General features: G+C 39.1%; 1 protein-coding gene across 3 annotated transcripts in view; it reads left to right on the top strand.

Annotated features, from left to right (window-relative positions):
* PLCB1 (phospholipase C beta 1) overlaps positions 1–20209 on the top strand; it is a 412867-nt gene that overhangs the window by 342942 nt on the left and 49716 nt on the right. For all 3 annotated transcript variants that reach the window (XM_030022429.1, XM_030022430.1, XM_030022431.1), the window contains 5 exons: positions 40–220; positions 2397–2473; positions 2565–2654; positions 5590–5647; positions 6779–6865. In XM_030022429.1, the coding sequence (XP_029878289.1) occupies positions 40–220; positions 2397–2473; positions 2565–2654; positions 5590–5647; positions 6779–6865 (493 nt within the window). The remainder of the gene's footprint in view (positions 1–39; positions 221–2396; positions 2474–2564; positions 2655–5589; positions 5648–6778; positions 6866–20209) is intronic.

Here is a 20209-nt window from a genome sequence, read left to right as displayed (position 1 = left end):
CGACTTAGATCTTGGTGGTGTGTGTGTGTGTCTTTGCAGATCTGAAACAGGCAGCCCAGACCACAGTTCTTCAACTATTGAACAGGAATTAGCTGCACTTGACTCTGAAATGACCCAGAAGCTAGTCGAGCTGAAGGAGAAGCAACAACAGCAGCTGCTAAATCTCCGACAGGAGCAGTATTACAGCGAAAAGTACCAGAAACGAGAGCACATTAAGCTGGTACGTTTGTTATGTCGTCTGCTTTTTAGTGATCTCAGGGTGAGTAATGAAAGCAGCATGACATTATAATTAAGTGGGGCTTCCTCTTACTCTGAGTACATTTCAGAGCTTGATTTCCCTGTGGTCTGCTGCAATTTCAAGGGGTGTTGTGTCACTTTGTCACTAACAGTTCTAACAACTTGGAAGGCTTTGGATGGAAGGCAGAAAGGCAACAGGATTATTACTGCTGCCAATGCAGAGTCCTTACCTCTCGTTATGCAAGTCTCAGTTTGCTGCAGCTTTTGGATGATATTCCTGTTTTGTTCTGCCACTTTTTAAAACATACAACACTCAAGGAGGCAGGATTAGCTGGAAAATAAATGGAAACACCATGAAAATAAATAAATGAAAATAGATTCAAACATTCCCCAGGGCAAAGAGTTGTGCCAAACAGTGTTCCTGTTGCATATGAATGCTTTAAGGGGATGCAGGACATAATCTGTATATGGTGAAGAAATATTTTGCCTCCATCAGTCCAAGCCAGCTTGTGTTTTTACAGCTGGAGTTTGGCTGACAACTACAGCAGGATCATAGGCCCTCTGAGCAGAAATAGAGGAGCTTGGGCAGATGGCAGCTGATGCTGATGGATATTCTCAGGCAAAAAAGAACATTTTTAAAGGGTGTTATGGGAGTGCAAACTGTTTCTCAACTACAGACAATCCTCTCTCAGTTTTTTGCTATTATATGATATTTTGCCTCATTACTGTTGGGTGAAGTGATTTGTCTACTCTACCCTGCCATCCAAAAATAGCAGGTCAGAGGAGTGATATGTGTGCATATCACTCAGCAAGGCCTTTTCACAAATTCATTCCCATGGACCATAGCACAGAGCTGTGGTTCCCAGGTGGTGCACTGTTTATCACAAGTTGTATGTGAATCAGAGCCGCTCCAGTGTGGGTGCATGGGTGCGGTTACCTGTGCCACAGGGAGAGAGTCCACACTGAAGTAACAGTTGTTGGCTGCATCTCAGAGATTTTAATTTTTATAAAAATGAACCACTTTGGACCCACATAGTTGGTCTTATATTGTAAGCTAACTCATTTCTCATTTCAAAATGGGAAATGGCATTTCTCAAAGCAAAGTTACATTTTCAGCATTGTCTAGTTAGGTAGTATCAGGATAAATTCATTTTTTAGCACAGAACCTTCAGACAGTTTTCCTTCTGAGCTGCGCAAGAGTTAATATTCCAATTAAAATCTGCTTTGCAGCTGAGAGATTCTTTGAGATATCTTTCTTTTAGAGGAGAGCCTATTGTCAGTATCTTTCTTCTTTTATCTAAGGAATGAAAAGCTGGATCAGACTAGCTAGGCATTATTATACATTCTCTGGTTCATCATCCTGAGAGGATTATTTATAGAATCAGACTTAAACTAGAGGGGATGATCAAACCAAACTGGTCCCATTTCTCACTTTAATTCACCATTCATTGAACTTGCACACAGGCCCTGTCCATGTGTCCTTTCCTGTCAGCATCACCACCACAAGCACGCTTTTTGTTAGCGGTTCCGGCACAAAAGGGATCAGACCCAGTGCTGCACAGCAGGTTTCAAACCAAGAACTCAGATTTTTTGAATCCATGATTCTGCGATCAAAATGTAGGCTATGCTTATCTATGCTTAGCTCTCTTAGCTATCATGCATGAATTTTCAATATCCACCTGACCACCCTGAAATCCAAGCTGTTCCATGTAATAATGCTCAATGCAAGAGGAATGTTTTCAGCGCTCGCAGAAAACCTTGAATATTCAGCGACACAGGAATTCAGTTTGTAATTTGTATTGTGTAAATTCAGTTTGTGACCATTTATGAATTATCATAGGCATTTTAATTCCTAGCAAAGCTAAAATCTGCAAAATATATTTTGGTTTTACATTTAATATTCTGAAACTATGTCACCTTGATGTACAGAGAAGTGGTAGTTTCTGTGTAAGTTGGACATATGCAAGTCTGGCTGAACTCCAAAATCTAAGAATGCTTTTACACTGATAAGAATGTTTACTGACTTCTGACCGTTAGTAATTAATCAGGGAATGGTGTAACACTTTCATGTCTGCTACAGACTTTTGAGGAAACTTAGATGCATATGTGATGTTTAGCTTAAAATACATATTTTTGTTTCTTGGGATTTTTTTTTTTAGCTTATTCAGAAGTTGACAGATGTAGCAGAGGAGTGTCAGAACAGCCAGCTAAAGAAACTGAAAGAAACATGTGAAAAGTAAGGTGCTATTCCCCTTAAAATTGAACACTACTCCATGTGGGTTTTGTTTAGATACATTTTGAACTTGCCTTTATTTTTTATGCTTTAGAGAAAAGAAAGAATTGAAGAAAAAAATGGACAAGAAGAGGCAGGAGAAGATCACAGAAGCAAAGTCCAAGGATAAAAATCAAATGGAAGAGTAAGCATATCCCTAGATACATATCCTTATATGTTGCGAGGAGACAAGATTTTTTCACAGCTGGAAAAATCAAAGAAAAGCCTCAACCCTAAATACAAGGCAGCTTTTAGTCAGACTGCAATACCTCACCAGAGCAGTGGAGTCCTCCTTACTTCCACTGATACTAATTTAATTCTTGGTGGCCAAGAAGGCCAACGGCATCCTGGCCTGTATCAGAAACAGTGTGGCCAGCAGGAGCAGGGAGGTGATTGTTCACCTGTATTCGGCACTGGTGAGGCTGCACCTCGAGTAATGTGTTCGGTTTTGGGTCCCTCCCTACAGGAAAGACATTGAGGTGTTGGAGCGTGTCCAGAGAAGGGCACCAAAGCTGGTGAGGGGCCTGGAGCACAAGTATTACGAGGAGCGGCTGGGGGAACGGGGGTTGTTTAGTCTGGAGAAAAGGAGGCTGAGGGGAGACCTTATCGCTCTCTACAACTATCTGAAGGGGGTTGTAGTGAGGTGGGTGTTGGTCTCTTCTGCCAGGTGGCTGGAGATACGACAAGAGGAAATGGCCTCAAGTTGCGGCAAGGGAGACTTAGGTTGGATATTAGGAAAAATTTCTTTACTGAGAGGGTTGTCACACATTGGAATAGGCTGCCCAGAGAAGTGGTTGAGTCACCATCCCTGGAGGTATTCAAAAAGTGTGTAGACGGGGTACTCCAGAACATGGTTTAGTGGGCATGGATGATGGTTGGACTCAATGATCTTGAAGGTCTTTTCCAACCTAAATGATTCTATGATTCTATGATTAATTTCCTGGGACTAATCTAATCTCCTGTTCTGTGAGTATTGAGAGTCTGGGTCAGCTGCAAAGGTGCTGATGTGCGGTATGGGGACATGCCTATGAGTGGCACGACAGAGCGATTTGCCAAGATGCTGTTAATCCAAATGCTATTCCTCTGAGTATAAATAGACTTAGTGGCTTCAGTTCCTGCAGGGTTTGATTTCACCTTAACTTAGGTTTTTATTTGTGAGTTATCTTTTCTTCTTATCTCTGTTAAAGCTGCTTTCTGGAAGAAACAGCAACCCATTGGAAGGTTTGCTCTACTTCTGTGGTAAATTCACCTCAGATGCTGTGCTACTGATTCTCCTCCAGTGACAGTGTTACGCAGTGTGCAGTCACTTTGAGTGGAGGAGAGAGGAAAGCTGAACTCTGAGGGTGCAGTTTCTGTGAACAAGGACAGGAGTATTAACTTCATTTATGCACCACCAGACGATACAAACTGTAGTTGTACAAGTTGATTATGTTCTTCCCAAGGGCACAGTATCTAGGTTTGTTTGTCCTCTTTCATTTGTTTTGGCAAGCAGCTCAAAAAGAAAATGGAGCATTTTAATCTTGCACTGTTTGCTGGGATATTCTTGTTACTAGTCTTTACTTTAGTAACATTTAAGGACAGTTAAAAATACAGGAGGAACAAAAAAAGAAAAAATCTAGAATATCTGAGTTTTACTAAGTAACAAAGACACAACTGTGTTTGGTTTTCTACAGGTAAAAAGGTTTATACAGGTTTTGGAGCCTCTCAGCATATAATCTGTGTATTTGGTAACACTGAAAGGTCACACACACACACACGGAACTGCATCAGATAATTTAAGAATCAATATTATAGAATTTTAATAAACACCCTAGAAAAAAGATAACAAAATGAGAATAACTGATTATGCAAAAAAAGGGAGAAATACTTAATATGGTTAGACCTTGTCAGAGGGCATGGAAGTCATATTAAAAAAAAGTAGTTAGTCATTACAAAAACGTTATAGCAGTAAAAATCAATTGCAGTAGGAAATGATTTGCTGAGATGTTAATGAGACAGTAGTGAGAAAGGCTCAGAAACAGCCAAGTAGAAATTCTTTGTTGTTTTCTTTTTATTTCTTTCTCGTTTTTTCCAAGGGCTTTTTGCCAGGGCTTTCAAAGAGCCCTTGGGAAAGGTGAGATGGGAACTACAAGGGAAACTCAGCTGTCCTCTGTCGAGTGACACAGTTTGTCCTCACTCTTGCAGTAGGACAGAGAGTAGCGAGACCTTCTGGTGAATCCCATTAAAGTCATCCGGGCTAGGCTGGTTTTTATTTAAAGCTTTTACACAAATTTGGGAAAGAATATTACACAGAGATATAATACATTGTATTGTTCTTAATTGATTTTTCTAATTCCTACATGCACCCAGGGCTTGTGTAACTACCTAAAACCATCAGATCTTAGTGCCACCTGGACAGCAATTCATTGTTCTTGGCTTAGGCAATTAGGTTTTAGAGTACTGTCCTGAATCTGGTCAACTCAAGTATCCACAAATTGTTATTTTATGTGCAATTATCCCTTTGGGGGATCTCATCTTCAGCCTTTGACCAATGGTTACCTAATAACTATCTCACAGAGTCACTTAAAGTTCAAGTATTTCCTCCAAGTTCAGCTTTATGTGGTTTACACAGCAAAGCTGGGGACCGAAGTCAAGTCTGCCCTGCTCTTTGTGGGAACTTCGCCATTGTCTCTGAGATGTCACCAGCAGTATCTGCTTGCTGACAGAGACTATTTCTCTACTATATGATGTGCCACAATGTGGCAGTGTGCATCTACTGATGATAGTGTGCTCTCCTAGCCTGACATTTGGGCCTTAAGGAACACCACCATCACTTTGAAGATGTGGCAGTACCGTATCGGAAAAGTCTGTTGTGAAAGAGCAGGGGCGTTCGTTGTGGCAGGTCATGGGGAAGTCTGAGCCCTACATACAAAAAAGATGCAGCCTGTTACAAAAGGCACGATCAGGAAGCGGATAAAAGTTAGGTAGGCTGATCCCTACATTCAAAACATAGCCTTACTTATTTTGTAAGGAGTTGGGGGGGATTAAAAAATATTGGTATGATCTTATTGACTACAATAACTTGTTGTGCTTGTCCCCAGAGAGAAGACGGAAATGATTCGATCATATATCCAGGAAGTGGTGCAGTACATAAAACGGGTATGTCAGGCCATATGTTCATTTTCCATTTGGAGGGGTAAAATGTCAGCTTTCGTATTTTAGGTCATACTAAACTGCAGATTCTAAGCTATGGTATAAAGATTCTGCAAGTGCTGATTTTTAACAGATGCAGTGTAGACTTCATTTCACATTCCAGTTAAAGGAAAACTGGAATTTCAGGCAGATCTTCATTAATTGTTAGTCAGTGTTTGGAGGATGGTGCTGAGAGGGGCAGATTTTAATACACTTATGATTTCATCTTTGAATATCTTGTGTTTATTCATGGAAAATGTACCAATTTTTTTAATTGGCTTGCTGTCTCCTGAATGCAAAGATTGCATAAGGAATTCTGAAAGTCAATAAACATTTAATTGCAGAGTATATTTTAACCTTAATTACATTTGTACAGTTACTGAAATGCAAAGAAACATTCTATGAGCTCTGTAAATACAAGTCAAAGAATTTCATTACAGGTGTTAGCTTTTCTGAAGTTACAGGTGGTTTGCACTGGGCTGAAAGTATGCACCGCAGTGTTTTGATGTGTGAAATCGCTATGAAACATATGCCACTATTGAACGTTCTCTTAATTTCAGTGCAGATAGTTCACTTCAAAAGTTGGCCCATTTTTGCTCACAGAGGCCTTGATTCATGAAGCAACCTAGAGAATTAGCAACTGAAGTATGCTTAATTCCTGTTGGAGTCAGACACATGTCTGAGTGCTTTATTAAATGAGGCCCAAAATTTATCAGCTTGTTCATTTAGGACTCTAGGATGCAAATCCTCTTCTTCTGGGAACAGGGACCATCTCACACAGCTTGTACAATACAAGCTAAAGCAACATAATATGACTTTTAAAAATGCATTATGCTTTTAATATCATTTTATAATAAGTCCCTTTAGACATTTCTGATTCTAAATCCCATGTGTGACATCTGACGTATATTGTCCACATAGAACTGTTAGAGCAGTTGTGCTCAGGGATGCTTGTGACAATGGTGTGTAAGTTTATATTAAAACTATTCATAGTTTTGATGATGTTTTAATTTTGATGGATGAAATATTTGTTGGGGAAGAGGTGGGAAAGTAAGGATGTGCAATCTCTAAAAAAGATTCTCTGCTATTTTCTTGCAGCTAGAAGATGCTCAGAGTAAAAGACAGGAGAAACTTGTAGAAAAACACAAGGAGATTCGTCAGCAAATACTGGATGAAAAGCCTAAGGTAAAGAGTTTTTGAACATATGTTGTACTGCTAAAAAATGTCCTTCAGGAAAGAAAGTGTTCTTACAGCAGGTAGGCTGATCTTTAAACATGAGAAAGTCCATTCATAGCATCATAGCCATTGTCTCTAATATTCAGGATGAAAAAAGGTCAAGTAGCAGCCTAGTATGGAGCACCACTTCAAGTCCAGATGTCATACAATGGGGTTTATTTTTCAGTATTCATATTGTTAAAAAGCTTTCGGTGTAAATGGTGCTTCTGACCAGCAGAGTGTGCCCTTCACTCCATTGTGCTTTACCAGTACAAAACCAAAACACAGTTTACATTGAAAAGAAAAAGAGATATCTTTTTAGCATGCTTGCCGCAGATACTTGTGATAATTGATGAGGATATATTTTTGTGGAAAACAACGAGCGTTTTCATAATAATAGTGCTTAATATTTTACATTGCTTCCTGGATTTCTTCTATTTGATTTTGTGCACTGCATCTACATGTAATACTCTGAAATACGGTTTTTGATCCTAAAGATTGTGGGCTGACTCTTGCTCCTAGTGAAGCTGGTGGTAGTTTTGCCATTGACTTCAGTGGAGAAGGTTCAGAGTCCTCCACTTGTACACGATTTTCCTGTAGGAAGACCTAGGTAACTATATAATCAGACTTCTGTATGAAGGGAGACTTGTTTTCAGTAGAGTTCATATCCAAGTATGATTCTTCTCCACCCATTGTGTTATGTCTGCTTTCATTTCGTTGCACTTGCTCCAATGTGTGTTCAAGGCTTCGCTTTTCATTTCTTGTCTGTGCCCACAGTCCTAATGTTTCCATGCTTGTATTACAGCTTGAATTCTAGCATTGAGCGTGAGCTAATCAGTGTTGTCATGTCATTTCTGTGTAATATCCAGAGTATAAATTAGGCTAAGGTCTGAATAGCTAGAAGTTTACAATAGTTTGGAAAAATAAAAAAGTTTGCATTTCTGACTTTTACTCATCTTTTTAAAATCATGTTTATAAATAAGCTGGAACTTTTTGATATCATGGGCATTTGAGCATAAAGACTATATGTAATATTATGTTTTATATTTGGTGCTGTAGGATCATGAGCTTCTCAGGCATGTGAACTAAAAAGGCTGGAATTTAAATGCTGGAATTTTAAGTTTTGAAGGATAATCTGCTAGTACCTCTAACACTGGCTTTTCACAAATACTTGGATACTGGATTACTTCTCTGTGTCTATGTCCTTTTTTTCTTGATTTTTTTTTTTTTTTGAGTTATTGATTTACTGAGAAGTAGCATAAAGCACTGAAAATTTGTCACTAAGGACTTGGGTTGCATTTTGAAAGATTGTGCTGGACTGGTAGTGTTAGACTCTTCCATCAGCTGTCCACGTGCCAAGCGTTGGGTCATGGCACAGAGCAGCTCCAGATCCCTTGTCTTCCCCTGCATCTGGCCATCAGTTCAAGTGCTGCGGTAATCAGCGCTCCTCAGTCAGGGCTCTCAATTTCTCCTGAGAAAACCCTCTGCAGTAATGTGCCTCACAGGGCCTGGCTGCAGGTTTTTTTCCTTTCCCACATACTGAAATGGGCAGACTTTCCTGAATTTATGGTGGTATGTGCCTCTTGCTGGCATGAGAGGATTTAGGCAAAACATAATTACTCATTTTATTAAGTCTGGGTTTATGTTTTACTTCATGTTCATATTTCATATCCATATTTGCTTCCTAGTGATAGGGCGTATGATATAAAACAGATCAAACAATTTCCCAGCTGAGAACCACCAATGTATTTTATGCAAACAGCAGCCTTTCTAGGGGCAGCTTTTTTCACAGGCTATTCTCTCGTGCTTCAGTATTCAAACGCCCACTAAAATTTATGCTAGCTGTGGTGAAAGGGTTTTCTGGCAATATCAACTCAGCCCCTAAACAAAGAGTTTAATATATTAAGAGGGAAAGAATTTTTAGTATTTTTACCACTTAATTCCATTGGAGACAGATTTGCCGTCATCAATCACTGTCATTTGGTTATTTATTACTGACTCACAGTTTGTTGTGTTATGACTTTGTGCACAGCTCTGCCATAGCCAGGAAGAATATCGTTTCACAAAGTGTTGCCAACAGACTGCCACACCAGTGAGATTTTTTCTGAAGTATGAGTTCACAGCTTCCTCTGTTGTGGTGTGTGTAGGTCACCAAAAGAAAATTTGCCTTAGAGTGCTGACATTTTAGACAACAGCTTTTAGAAACTGCACAAACTGGATGCAAATTAGTTCCCTGTGCTGGAGGCAAATGACTTGCATTTTGTTTAAATTATCATGTGTTTAGATGAAAGTACTTAACTCAGGACTGATTTACACCTTTAAACCCTGCCTCTCCCTCATATATATAATTTCTTTTTAACATTTGGATGTGAGACTGTTTTGCAGCTTTCATTTGCAGGGCTATAGTATAACAAAAAGCTTTTTTTCTTACATATGAGTTGGGGACTTTACTTCCTGAACTGATACTTTCAGGCAAAAGGTTGGAAATAGTTCTTCAGCTTCTTCTGGTTCTGCTGAAGTCAGTGTAGGCATTGTCTTTAATGAGCCCAAAAGGTCATACTGTATCTGTGTAAGTAACAAGGCTGTCTTTACGACAAACTAATCTCTGATGCTGTAGAAACTAGAAATTGAGTATTATCATCAAATCTATGTGTGTATGTCTGGAAACAGGCCAGCCACTCCCATAAACATGTTTGGAAAAGGAGACTATCACCTAATTAAGAAGTCAAATACTGACTGACTCTAGGTCAAAAAATTTCTGACTTGCCGTTTTAGTGAATGCACAGCAGAAACAAAGTTCAAATGCTCTCCTGCCGCAAACTTTTTCCTAACACCATCATTACCAGGCAAAGCCATACGTATTTTCTTTTCTCTCACTCCTTTTTTTCTTGCATTATCTTCTGGCAGCTTTATTATCAGCAACAGCTTGTATTTTTTTTCTCCCCCGTTCTAATTCTTTGTCTCCTCCTCTTAGTCATTGATACACATTAAGCTTGTCCTGTCCTTATCTTCTTCCCCTTGGGCATCTCTTGTGCATGCTGTGGAGACTGCTGTAGAAAGGCAGCTCTTTACACCGCAGTACTGAATTCTGTATGTTAGAGCAGTGTGTGATTTTAGATTCTCCACTACAGCGTGTGTCTGGCACTTGTTATCTAAGGACAGAGGAGTGCATCGAGGGTGGGCCTGGTGATTGCATCTCAATTTCTTTGTCCTTGACAGCTTGTGCATCAAATTAAACATAAATCAAGTGCATTTCCTTCCCCCCCTACCCTTGCCTCCAATTTCATTGTAATTACAAAAATCAATACACGTGAGACATGACAAGGAATTAATTATTTTTCTGAGAATCGACTCAGTTACAGTAAATAGACCCAAGCCTCACCTAATTGAAATCAATAGGACTTTTGTTATTCATGCTCATCAGTCAGAGTTACACTTAAATCTCAGTATAATAGCCGAGGCTCCTGTGCTCTTGCAGTCAGCTCCTGCTCCCAGCCAAGTAAACTGGACTCTTTTGGCTTCAGTGGACCATATTCTTGCAGCCCCAGCTGTCAAGGAATATGTAACTCATGTGGTTCCTCATTTTGTAGCCCATGTTCATGTTTCTGCTCACACCTACTCTACTGTTCACAACCCCAGCTTAGCCAAGGCTTGCCAGATGGAATGGTCTCCTGTAGTGATGTGGAAAATGGTGTTATTCAGGGTGAGGCTTTATCTGTGGGAAAAGGTCCAACGTCCAACAGATCTACAGAGGCACCATAAGCTGTGCAACCTTTCTTCTAAGTGTTCCATCTCTGTGGTCTTTCAAATGAATGAAGAGAATGCAGCCTTAAGATATAAAATCCCTTTTCCTCCTCAAAAAGTATAATGAAAACAATTTTGAAAAATTAAATCAGTTCTTGGTAATGGAAAATATAAGCATCTGATGCATACTAAGTCACTTTCAGAGAACATAAAATTATTATCTCCCAATATGACGTGTTATTAATTGCACCCAATGGGAGTTGGCACTTCTACATCCAATCAATAATTAACATTAGCACTGTACCTGAAAAACTTATGGGGACGTAAAATGATACATGTTCAAGTTATAGAACAAATTAACAAGATGCTGATCCTTTACAGCAGTAAGCCTCTCATAACTCCAGCCTTCTTTCCGTTACATAGGGCTGCAAAGGACCTCCAAGGTCTTTCTTCTTGGGGCTAGCTGCTTTTACAAACAATCACATATCATGTAAGCCTATTAATGAAAAAGTGCTGGACAGTGACTACTTCCTTCTGAGTGTTATCTAGATGAAGATATTTGAAAACCCAATGAATAATTTCATAGATTTCAGATCGGTGCTTTCTGATTTCTTAGAATATCTAAAAACACATTGAACTTTGTGAAGGTTACAGCTTGTCATATGTGCTTTAGGTAAAACTTTGTGGTCATCTTCATGCAGATAGTGTCATTGAGTTAAACGTTTTGTTACTGACAAAAGAGTCAGCAGTATCACTGCTCTAACTTTAGAAGGAAGTCAAATACGGCAAATGTAATTCACAGCACTTCTAGATTTTATTTCAGTTAACCTCAGAACTCAGAGCTGCTCTATTAGCTCATCTGGAAGAGAGCAGCTCTTAGGAACTTTAATGACTATTCCAGTGTCATTTCAGCTCACTGCATAATTCACAATAACAATGCACTGTCCACCACAACTCCTTTTTTATTCTTTACACCTCTGTAGGAAGCCAAACTGTCTTTTGGGCTAGCTGCACTTAATTCAAACACTTCCAAACGCATTCCAGTTCAACCACAGGCAACTCTTCAAGAATTTTGGGGAAGGATTTTGGAGGAAAAGGTTATTTCAGTTTACTGAGTTTCATGGGACATTGCATTGCATGGATTTGGATTGAACGGGGAAAGTTGCCCTCCTAAAGTAGTATTCAGACTCATTGCAAAAAGACATGAAAAAAAATTAGTTGATAGCCAGTGTAACATTTGAAAAGTTCTCCTTTTATCTTCTCCCTGTTTAGGTAAAAGTTATTTCTTTCGTTAGTTCATTCAATTTGCACATTTTCAAAGTTTAAAAGGAAATCTCTTGCATCTGTGGCTGCCAAGCTAAAATGACTTATGGCATTATCTGCCAAAAAAGCAGAGAATTAAGAGGATTGAAATAATTTACTGTTTGTTTCACTGTTCAGCTTTGGGTTTTGGTGCTTGTATATTCATCAGAGGGGAATACTAAAATGCTTCTCTGCCTCATTAAATGGGCAACAGCATGGAGAAATGAATGGAATTTTCTTAGCCTCAGTGAACAACAAATATTTAAAAGGAATATTTAAAAAAAAAATCTAGACTGAGATTTCCAAATCTCCCTGTGACTTGATCTGGCATCTTCCCACTTCCGGACCAGAGCTTGCATTTAAATTGAAAGATGCAGTTTTCATGGACTATTCACTTGAGGATCTTGGCACTTTACTCAGCACCTCTCAGCATCAAGTCCTAAGTGACAATCAGCCTAATTATCTAATAAGCTTTGAGTAGCTTAAGCCCTGATGGTTTTTTAAATGTTTTATTAGTGCAATTGCTAAGCAGTCCCAGTTGCAGAGTATTTTGGGGGGAAGCTAGGGTTGTCTCTTTTTTTCTGTTTCTCCCAGTGGATAAACACTGCAGAATGCACTTTCAGCATATAAATTGAGTAGTAAATAATCCAACTTCACTCGTTAAAATGAAATAGGCTGACCTTTATCCTATGCCAGCTTTATACCAATAAAACTCCCTTAAGTTCTGCGAAGTGACTAGCTCATCACTAGGCCTGAGATCAAAAGACCTCAGTCCAAATAACAGGATGCTCAAAGGATTATTTTCGATTAAGACCTTGCTTGCTTGCTTGTTTAGATTTTTTCTTCACAAATCCACATTTTTAATGATTGTTTATTTTTCCAGAAGAATAAGTATTACAGTGTGAGAAACGGATATCAGGTCACAAAAGATACATCTGACAATTTGAGGTATTATTTATTGTGTTAATTAAAATGTGCACATACACATATGTCTTGGGAACACTAACTTTCAAATCAACAGCATCACATTTCCAGTGTGAATATGCAAAATGTTTTTTAAATGTATTTTAATGAATTCTGATATCACTTTCTTTAAATAAAAATGTCACAAATCATTTGTAGGAAGAATGTAAGCATAAAGAAATATTTTAATGAATGGGACATCAGGGAAAATATGAGAAATTTAGGTTGGAGTTTATTGATAAAGGGTGATATTTTTCTCATGTGGATCATTCTACTGGAATTCAGAGAAAATCTTGGGTTTGATCTGGAGCTGAAAAAAAATTGAAAATAAATTATTTGGAAGGACAGACTTTTTTTAAGTTTTGCATTAGTGTAAATCAAAAGGAACATTATGAAGTTAGCAGAGTCACTGTTGATTTAAGCTGATATTAATGAAGGAAGTGTATGGTCCATAATGGAGGTCATGTGGCAGACAGATTTGATGTGTGAAGGTCAGTGAGATTTCCCTGGATAACATGCTAATAAGAACTGTGAGGGTTGTTTTTTTTAAGAAAAGTGATTTCAGAATCTAGCTACAATCTGTGGGCAAAAGGGTTCACAGAAATTTTTTTAATTTTTTTTAAGGAAAAAAAGGCACAAATTGAGAATTCTTCCTGAAAAAAAAGAAACCTCACTGATTTTTTTTTTTTAATTTACACAAGTGAATCTGTTCCTTATTTTACCCATCTCAGATAAGCACTTGGCTCATGTCTCAGCTCACTGTGGTTAATTATTTAATTAGCCTTCCTGATACATGTAGGAAAGACAAAATTCAAAGTGGAGCTCAGACCATCCTGTGTTCCCAGCTGTTCCCCACTGCTTTCCAGCTTTGTGTGATATAGCCCAACACTGAGAGAGGTCCCCATTACTCAAAAACTCCCACTGGGCTGGAGGGAAAGCAAAGGTAACTCTGTACACCCAAATTCAGAGGCAGCATCCCCCAGCTTCCCTCCTCTCCTCAGTAGAAAGTACAGCTGCACCCAAAACAGTCCAGTCTTAGGACAGTGCAGAGGTACATGTTTGAGAGACCTCTTCAGCTTTCAGAGAGGCATCCAGCTTTGCATCCACCAATGGCCACAGCAGCACAGGGCAGACTATGGCATCCAAACTGCTCCTCCAGGGCAAGCTGCATGCTTTTACTATCCTTGTTGGCTTCTGCAATATCATGGAGGTGTTGGATGGGAGGACAGATTAGCCCAACTGGGTATGAATAATAAGCAATAAATGTGTTGTTATTTAACATTATGCCGGTAAAAATATGCGTGTCCCTGATTCATAGTGGACCACTGCAATGGTGATCCATCAAAATGACAGAACAGACCGTGTTTTCTTGCAGTTGGGGCCATTGTTTCAGAACACCATCGCCCTGTGCAAACAAACCCACTTGTTAAAAGCAAGAAAATTACTTGCATTTATACAGTAACTGATTTTACAATACTGCACTGTTACTCTAATTCTCTTACATGCTTAATTTGCATTAGAAGGTAATTCAGTTAAAGGGAGGAAAAGGAAGTAATAAATTGCCATTAAAATGATCAGCGGTGTAATAAACATCAAAAAGTAAAAACTGTATTTTCTCCCTTTGTGACATAAATCACTAAAGTAGACCTAACTTCTAATTTTAACATTTGTGAATAGTTAATCCTTCTCAAAACAGGTGAACTTCCTATGCAGAGAGGAGCACAGTGTGTTTTACCATAGATTGAAGAGAAAATGGGGAAAAGGACGTGAAAAATGAATATATAGCTGCTTTCTGCAAAGTCAAGCACATTGTCTCTGCAGAAGATGTTCCTTTGTGTACTGTAGGTGGCTAAGGATGACAAGAAAATACCGACCTGGAATGAATAGTGTAACATTAAAAGGCTCCTTTATTTGTTCTCTGTAGCCTCTCAAAGCACGTTTGTCTGCACTGTCCTGTTCTCTGCTCAACTGTAGAGCACATCTGTTAAGGTTAAAGCAAAATGCCACCTGTCACTCAGTAAGCTGCACTGCTGTGACCCACTCCTGCCCTCACTGTGGTTTGGCAATTATTGCTTTCCGCAGCAAAAATTTCCCAAAGTGTGGACAGGTGGCCAGCAAGCTGCAAGGTAGCAACTGCCTGTGAGAAAAAAGAGCACAAAACTAACTGGTGTGTTAACATTATTATCTCTGAAAGAAAAACAACTGGAAGTGATGTGAAAAAGTTTAAGAGGCCAGGGACTGCAAATGTTTTGTGTCAGGATGTTTAGCTTAGACTATGCAATATTTAAACCTGATGAGAGAAGTCCCTGCTAGGAAAATAATTGTGATTCTGCAAAGACAAGTGCTTTGCATGCTAGATCTTCAAGTGAGCAACAGAGCACCAACAAGCTGTTGACTCCTCTTCACCTTTTCATGAGCTGGTATAGTACTCTATGAAAATATGTTATAAAATATAAGCTAAATTATGCATGGTGTGTACATAGTATATTTGAAATGCATGGTAGCGTGGACACACAGACACTTCAAATGTAGTGCATATATAGCATCTTATACACATGTTCATCACTCTAAGTCAGAGTCAGATTGAACAAGAAATGCCACAAAGGCAGAACCACATGCTCTTATACAACTGCATTCATCATTGAGCAACAGCAGCAACATACTTGTTAATTATCAGACCTTCAGTGCAACATGACAAATGAGATTCAGTTTGACACAGCTAATGGAAAAATGTTAAAAGAAATATTAATGCTTGATACGTGAACTCATTAGAGGGATGTTTTAAAATGCATGAAATGGGGAAAAAATATGTTCCTTAATGAACAGAGAAATCGTCACTTGTCCTGTGAAGATTGTAGTATATGAACAGCTTTGTATATTCATTTGTTAAGGTAGTGCTTATGTCTTTGTGCAGAATCAGTCTGCAAAGCAGACCTGCTAATGAAAATAATACTGCATTTCTGTAAATGAGGTAGTAGCACACACTGCGGTACATGCTAAAGATGCAGGTTGCTTTTGTTAGTACATTCATGACAAGGTGGGTGCTGAGTTTATCTTATTTACAGTGTTACACTTCAGGACGATAAATATACTAGTAGAAAGGGTAACAGAAATAACAGTAGCGTGAGAGTTTCAAAAGTATACAAGGATTAAAAAGTATATTTAGAATCATGAAGAAAATCCTAATTCTGTTGGGGGCGGGGGTCTGTTTAGAAACAACAGAAATTTCTGCAACAAGAAAACACTGTTTTGAGATGCAGTATCTTTCCCAGCAGTTTAGGAATACTGAGCTTAGTAGGGGAATCCGGAAGGGAGAGAAAGTGTATTCCCATCTGTGGTGACAGGGAAACTAGCATCTCAGCCACGTTTCAGCATGTACTTCCAGTGCTACGTGGGTGCAGATTTCAAGGGTCTGGCAGCCCTCCTTAGTAGCAGAATAGCTGGGAAAGATGTTTCCTGGAAAGACTACTTTTCATTAAATTTCTCCTGTGACTCATTTCCAACAAATCAGCATTTTCTGACAGTAGCTGCATATAATTGCAGTTGTTGCATAATACAGTAGTTGTGGATTATGATAGTATATAGGTTTGACTATAGTGACTCAGTAAGTTTCCTATTACTCAGCCGTTGTTTGGAAGGAGGTTCTTGCCAAGAGATTGTGGAGTGTGACTAAGCACATAAACTACAGCTATGTACCTCTAAATGATCTCTTTTATGGAGTCCTAGAGATTTGTAAACTTTGTGTGGAATAAGTGGATGTGTCCAGGAAGGGGAAGCCTAATCCAGACATGGTTAGATACGCAACCCGGCTCAAGGATGGTCAAGGCAAAGTTTTAAACTCTTGTAACATTGGCTTTCCCGAGTGGTGGGTCCGGAGATCATTTGTAGGAAAATGTCATGAGGATGGTGGAAGTTCACAGTTTTTGGTTCTTTTTCTCCCCCTAAAAAAAATGAAAGAAAAATCAAGAGTTTTGATGTTCATCTGATAGAAAATTTTTCTTTTCAAACCTGCTGAGTATTGGACAGGAAATCTCAGTCTTGGTTCATTCTATCCACTTTGCAGCTCTCCAGGTTGGCTTCTGGTTTATAGAAATGAATGAATACATTCACTGAAGAGAAAAGGGTTATCAGGCATACCGTATCCTACTGATAATGGTAGGAGGTGTTTTCTCAGCCTTTTTTTTTACTTCCTATTTCTTCACTTTCCCACTTACTCAGTTTTACCTGCTCTCCTACTTGTCCTTCTCTGTCTTGCATCGAGATTCTTTTCAGTGTGTCATTTCTTTCTAATACTCTTTCCATAGACTTTCTTAACTTCTTACACTCGTTCCTCCCCCTGCCTCTTTGCCACCACTTGCTGCTATTAAATTGCAAGAAGTATCTACAAGAACTTGTAGGAATAGTGTTTCTTTCATATTAAAAGACACATTTGAAGAAGCAGCTTGAAGGGAAGAGATGTTAAAGAGCTGCTGTGACGTGGTCTGCATGTCTGAGCTTGACTGTGTATGTGGAACATGTTCCAAAGTCTTCCATCAGATGGAAGATATGATACACAAGTTCCAAAGATGTATGAAAAAATAATCATTCATAAGTGCCCCAAAACTGGTGTAACAGGAAGAGTATTATTTAAAGTGAAAGCAATGAAGAAAACCTCAACCGAAACTAGAAGACAACAGGAAAAAAAAGTGATAATGAGCCTAAAGAATTTAGATTCAAGACTGAGAACTAGTGAAGACTTCAGGGAAAAAATGAGAAACGTAGATGAAAGGCTCTTTACTAGGAAATGAAGTATAGATTCTTGGCTCATTCTCAATTATTACAATTTTCATTTTATATCCAGTCCAACACAGTAAAAAATGCAATGGAGTTGCATCTATCCAAGTGGCCATCTTGACTTCTCTGCTCAGAAGTCTGTGAGCCATAAGCCCAGTGGGCTTTATTCTGACAAGCAGTTTAATGATTCCAAGTTTATGCAACAGCATACAACCAGTATGTTGCTGCAACCCATACGCTGCTGCACCTTACAGCTACTGCTTGAGTTCTGACTGGTGATGTTCTGCTGGTATAGTTACAGTCACATGAGGAGGAAATGGGCAATTATAGTCTTGCTTTGGAGATCAAGACCAAGGACTGATGGAGGATTATATGTGGATTGCTTAGCAATTGTGATAATTGCTGTCCCCAATGTGGAGATTAGTGGCAGATTTTGTATAAGGAGAGGAGCTGCTGGAACATGCAGCGTGTAGGTGGGCATGAGCAGCACAGGATTGATGACAACAGGGAGCTGGGCAGCACTGCACTCAGTGCACTATCCATGTCAAACTAATAAGAGAAATTACCAATAATTTGTCAGGTGTCCTGGATTCTCTGTTGTGTTCAGCCCACTTTGTCAAGTTTTGCATGCATTGTTTGACATTTGCAATGCCGAAGCAAATGCAAAGGAAACTATTAATTAACTGCAAACGTATTTCCAGAAGGAGAGTCTAAATGACAGGTACATTCTGTTTGGCTGTGCAGCCCAGCGGTGTGGAAATAGGTGTGGTAAATAATGTATTCCCCCCTCCAGAATGGGGGTCCAGTAGATCCAGAAGTTGAATTTGCACAGTAGTGTCATATAGTGCAGAGGGAAGTGATCTGCTTACATCCATGCCCGTGTCGTTTCCCTCACTCTCCTTCTTTGGCCCCTTAAATGTTCCAGTTGTAGAGGAACAGTACTAGCTCCAGAGACACGGAGCTACCCAATCCAAATCACCCCATGTCAGAGTGGTTGGGCTGTTTTCCCGGTGCACAGAAGGCGGTTGAATCTTGTTAGGCAGAGCACAAGCTGAATGTCCTGAACACGGAAGTATTGGTAAAAGGCTCATAGCATGGATTTCCCTCCTTTCCTTGTGAATAGCCTGCATACCGTCTCCATTGCTGTGCTTTTGTTTGAAAGGGCCAGAGAGACACAAAGTTTTGAAGTTAAAGATTGAATTTCATTGAATACAAAATGAAAACTTCTTAGCTTATATTTTCAGCATGAATAAATCAAAACATTTTTATATCAAAATCCTTCCCTATATGTTTGGGGGTTTTTTTCCTCTTTGTGACCTGATCAGCTATTCACGCAGTCCTATTCATTGTTCAAAGATAGTTTCCAGTAATATTCTACATTTCCTTTGATTTCTCTCACTCCTTTCTTAAAGCGAAGGTGACTGCTGACAAGCAATTATACACCATCTTTAGTGAAACAAACACCCTTGATTTATAAATCAAGGAAGCTTACTAAACCTTGCTTGGCAACAGAAACAGACCACAATTAAGATAAGATAAAAACAGGAAAGCTAATTTCTGTGATACAGTAATACTACCCGCTTTCTTTTTTTGCAAAATATGCTCTGCAAATACATATCATAGAACAAACAAAATGCATATAGTAATGTACAGATACCCTACAGCAGAATACAACACTAATATTTTACAATGCATCTGATAGCCAGTTGCACTGAGATTCGCATCTTCAAAGCCCTGGGAACAAGGAGGCATTACCATAACTGTAGGTAGCCTACATATAATTTAAGTCTATGTAAATTCTTCCCGAGTGATGCTTTGGTTGGAGAGGCTGTGTCCCAGCCCCGCTGTTCTGAGGTACTGAGTGGGCCCATGGGTTTGTGATCCGAGACTGTGATTCCTGGTCTGCTACAGGGAATATCAGATCTTCTGCACCCTGCATCTTCTGAAGATTAATAAATGAAGCATTGCTTATGAGTCAGGCTGTTACCTGTAACCTCACTAACCCTCTCCTGGTCGGTGTGAATCTTAGTCAAAAGGAAATTATAAAGAAATTTCAGATAGAGTAGATATAGTCCATTTGTTTATATTGATGAATATATGTGTCTGTGTATATCTAATAGTAAATATTTCGTTATGTATGCATATGCATGCATGCTCACTAGATACATTAAGAACATGCATATGCTATGTTTGTAGAGATTAGTTTGATATATACATTTTGGATGCATCTGTTAAATTACAGTTATTCACAGACTTGCAGGATGTAAAATTCAGTATTATAAAAAATGATATTAGTGACTTTAATACTGGCATGATCACCTTTCTGTTAATTACAGTCTGATTCAACCCCAATATTTTTTTCCTGTCCTGTAAAATTGCCTGCTTAATATTCTGGTTCCCTTCTGGAAAGACAATAAATGGGGAAAGAATTTTCTCCACCCAGTGGGACCCTTCCTTGCCAGCAAATGCAGCAAAATGGCATGAGGAAGGGGACCCCGGGCAGTGGGTTGATGGGAGTTAAAGGTGTAATGC

The sequence above is a fragment of the Aquila chrysaetos genome, chromosome 8 (genome assembly GCF_900496995.4).
Source record: "Aquila chrysaetos chrysaetos chromosome 8, bAquChr1.4, whole genome shotgun sequence".
NCBI classification, from domain to species: Eukaryota; Metazoa; Chordata; class Aves; order Accipitriformes; family Accipitridae; genus Aquila; species Aquila chrysaetos.
Note: the sequence above shows the minus strand (reverse complement) of the source record. Positions and strands in the feature narration are given on the sequence as shown.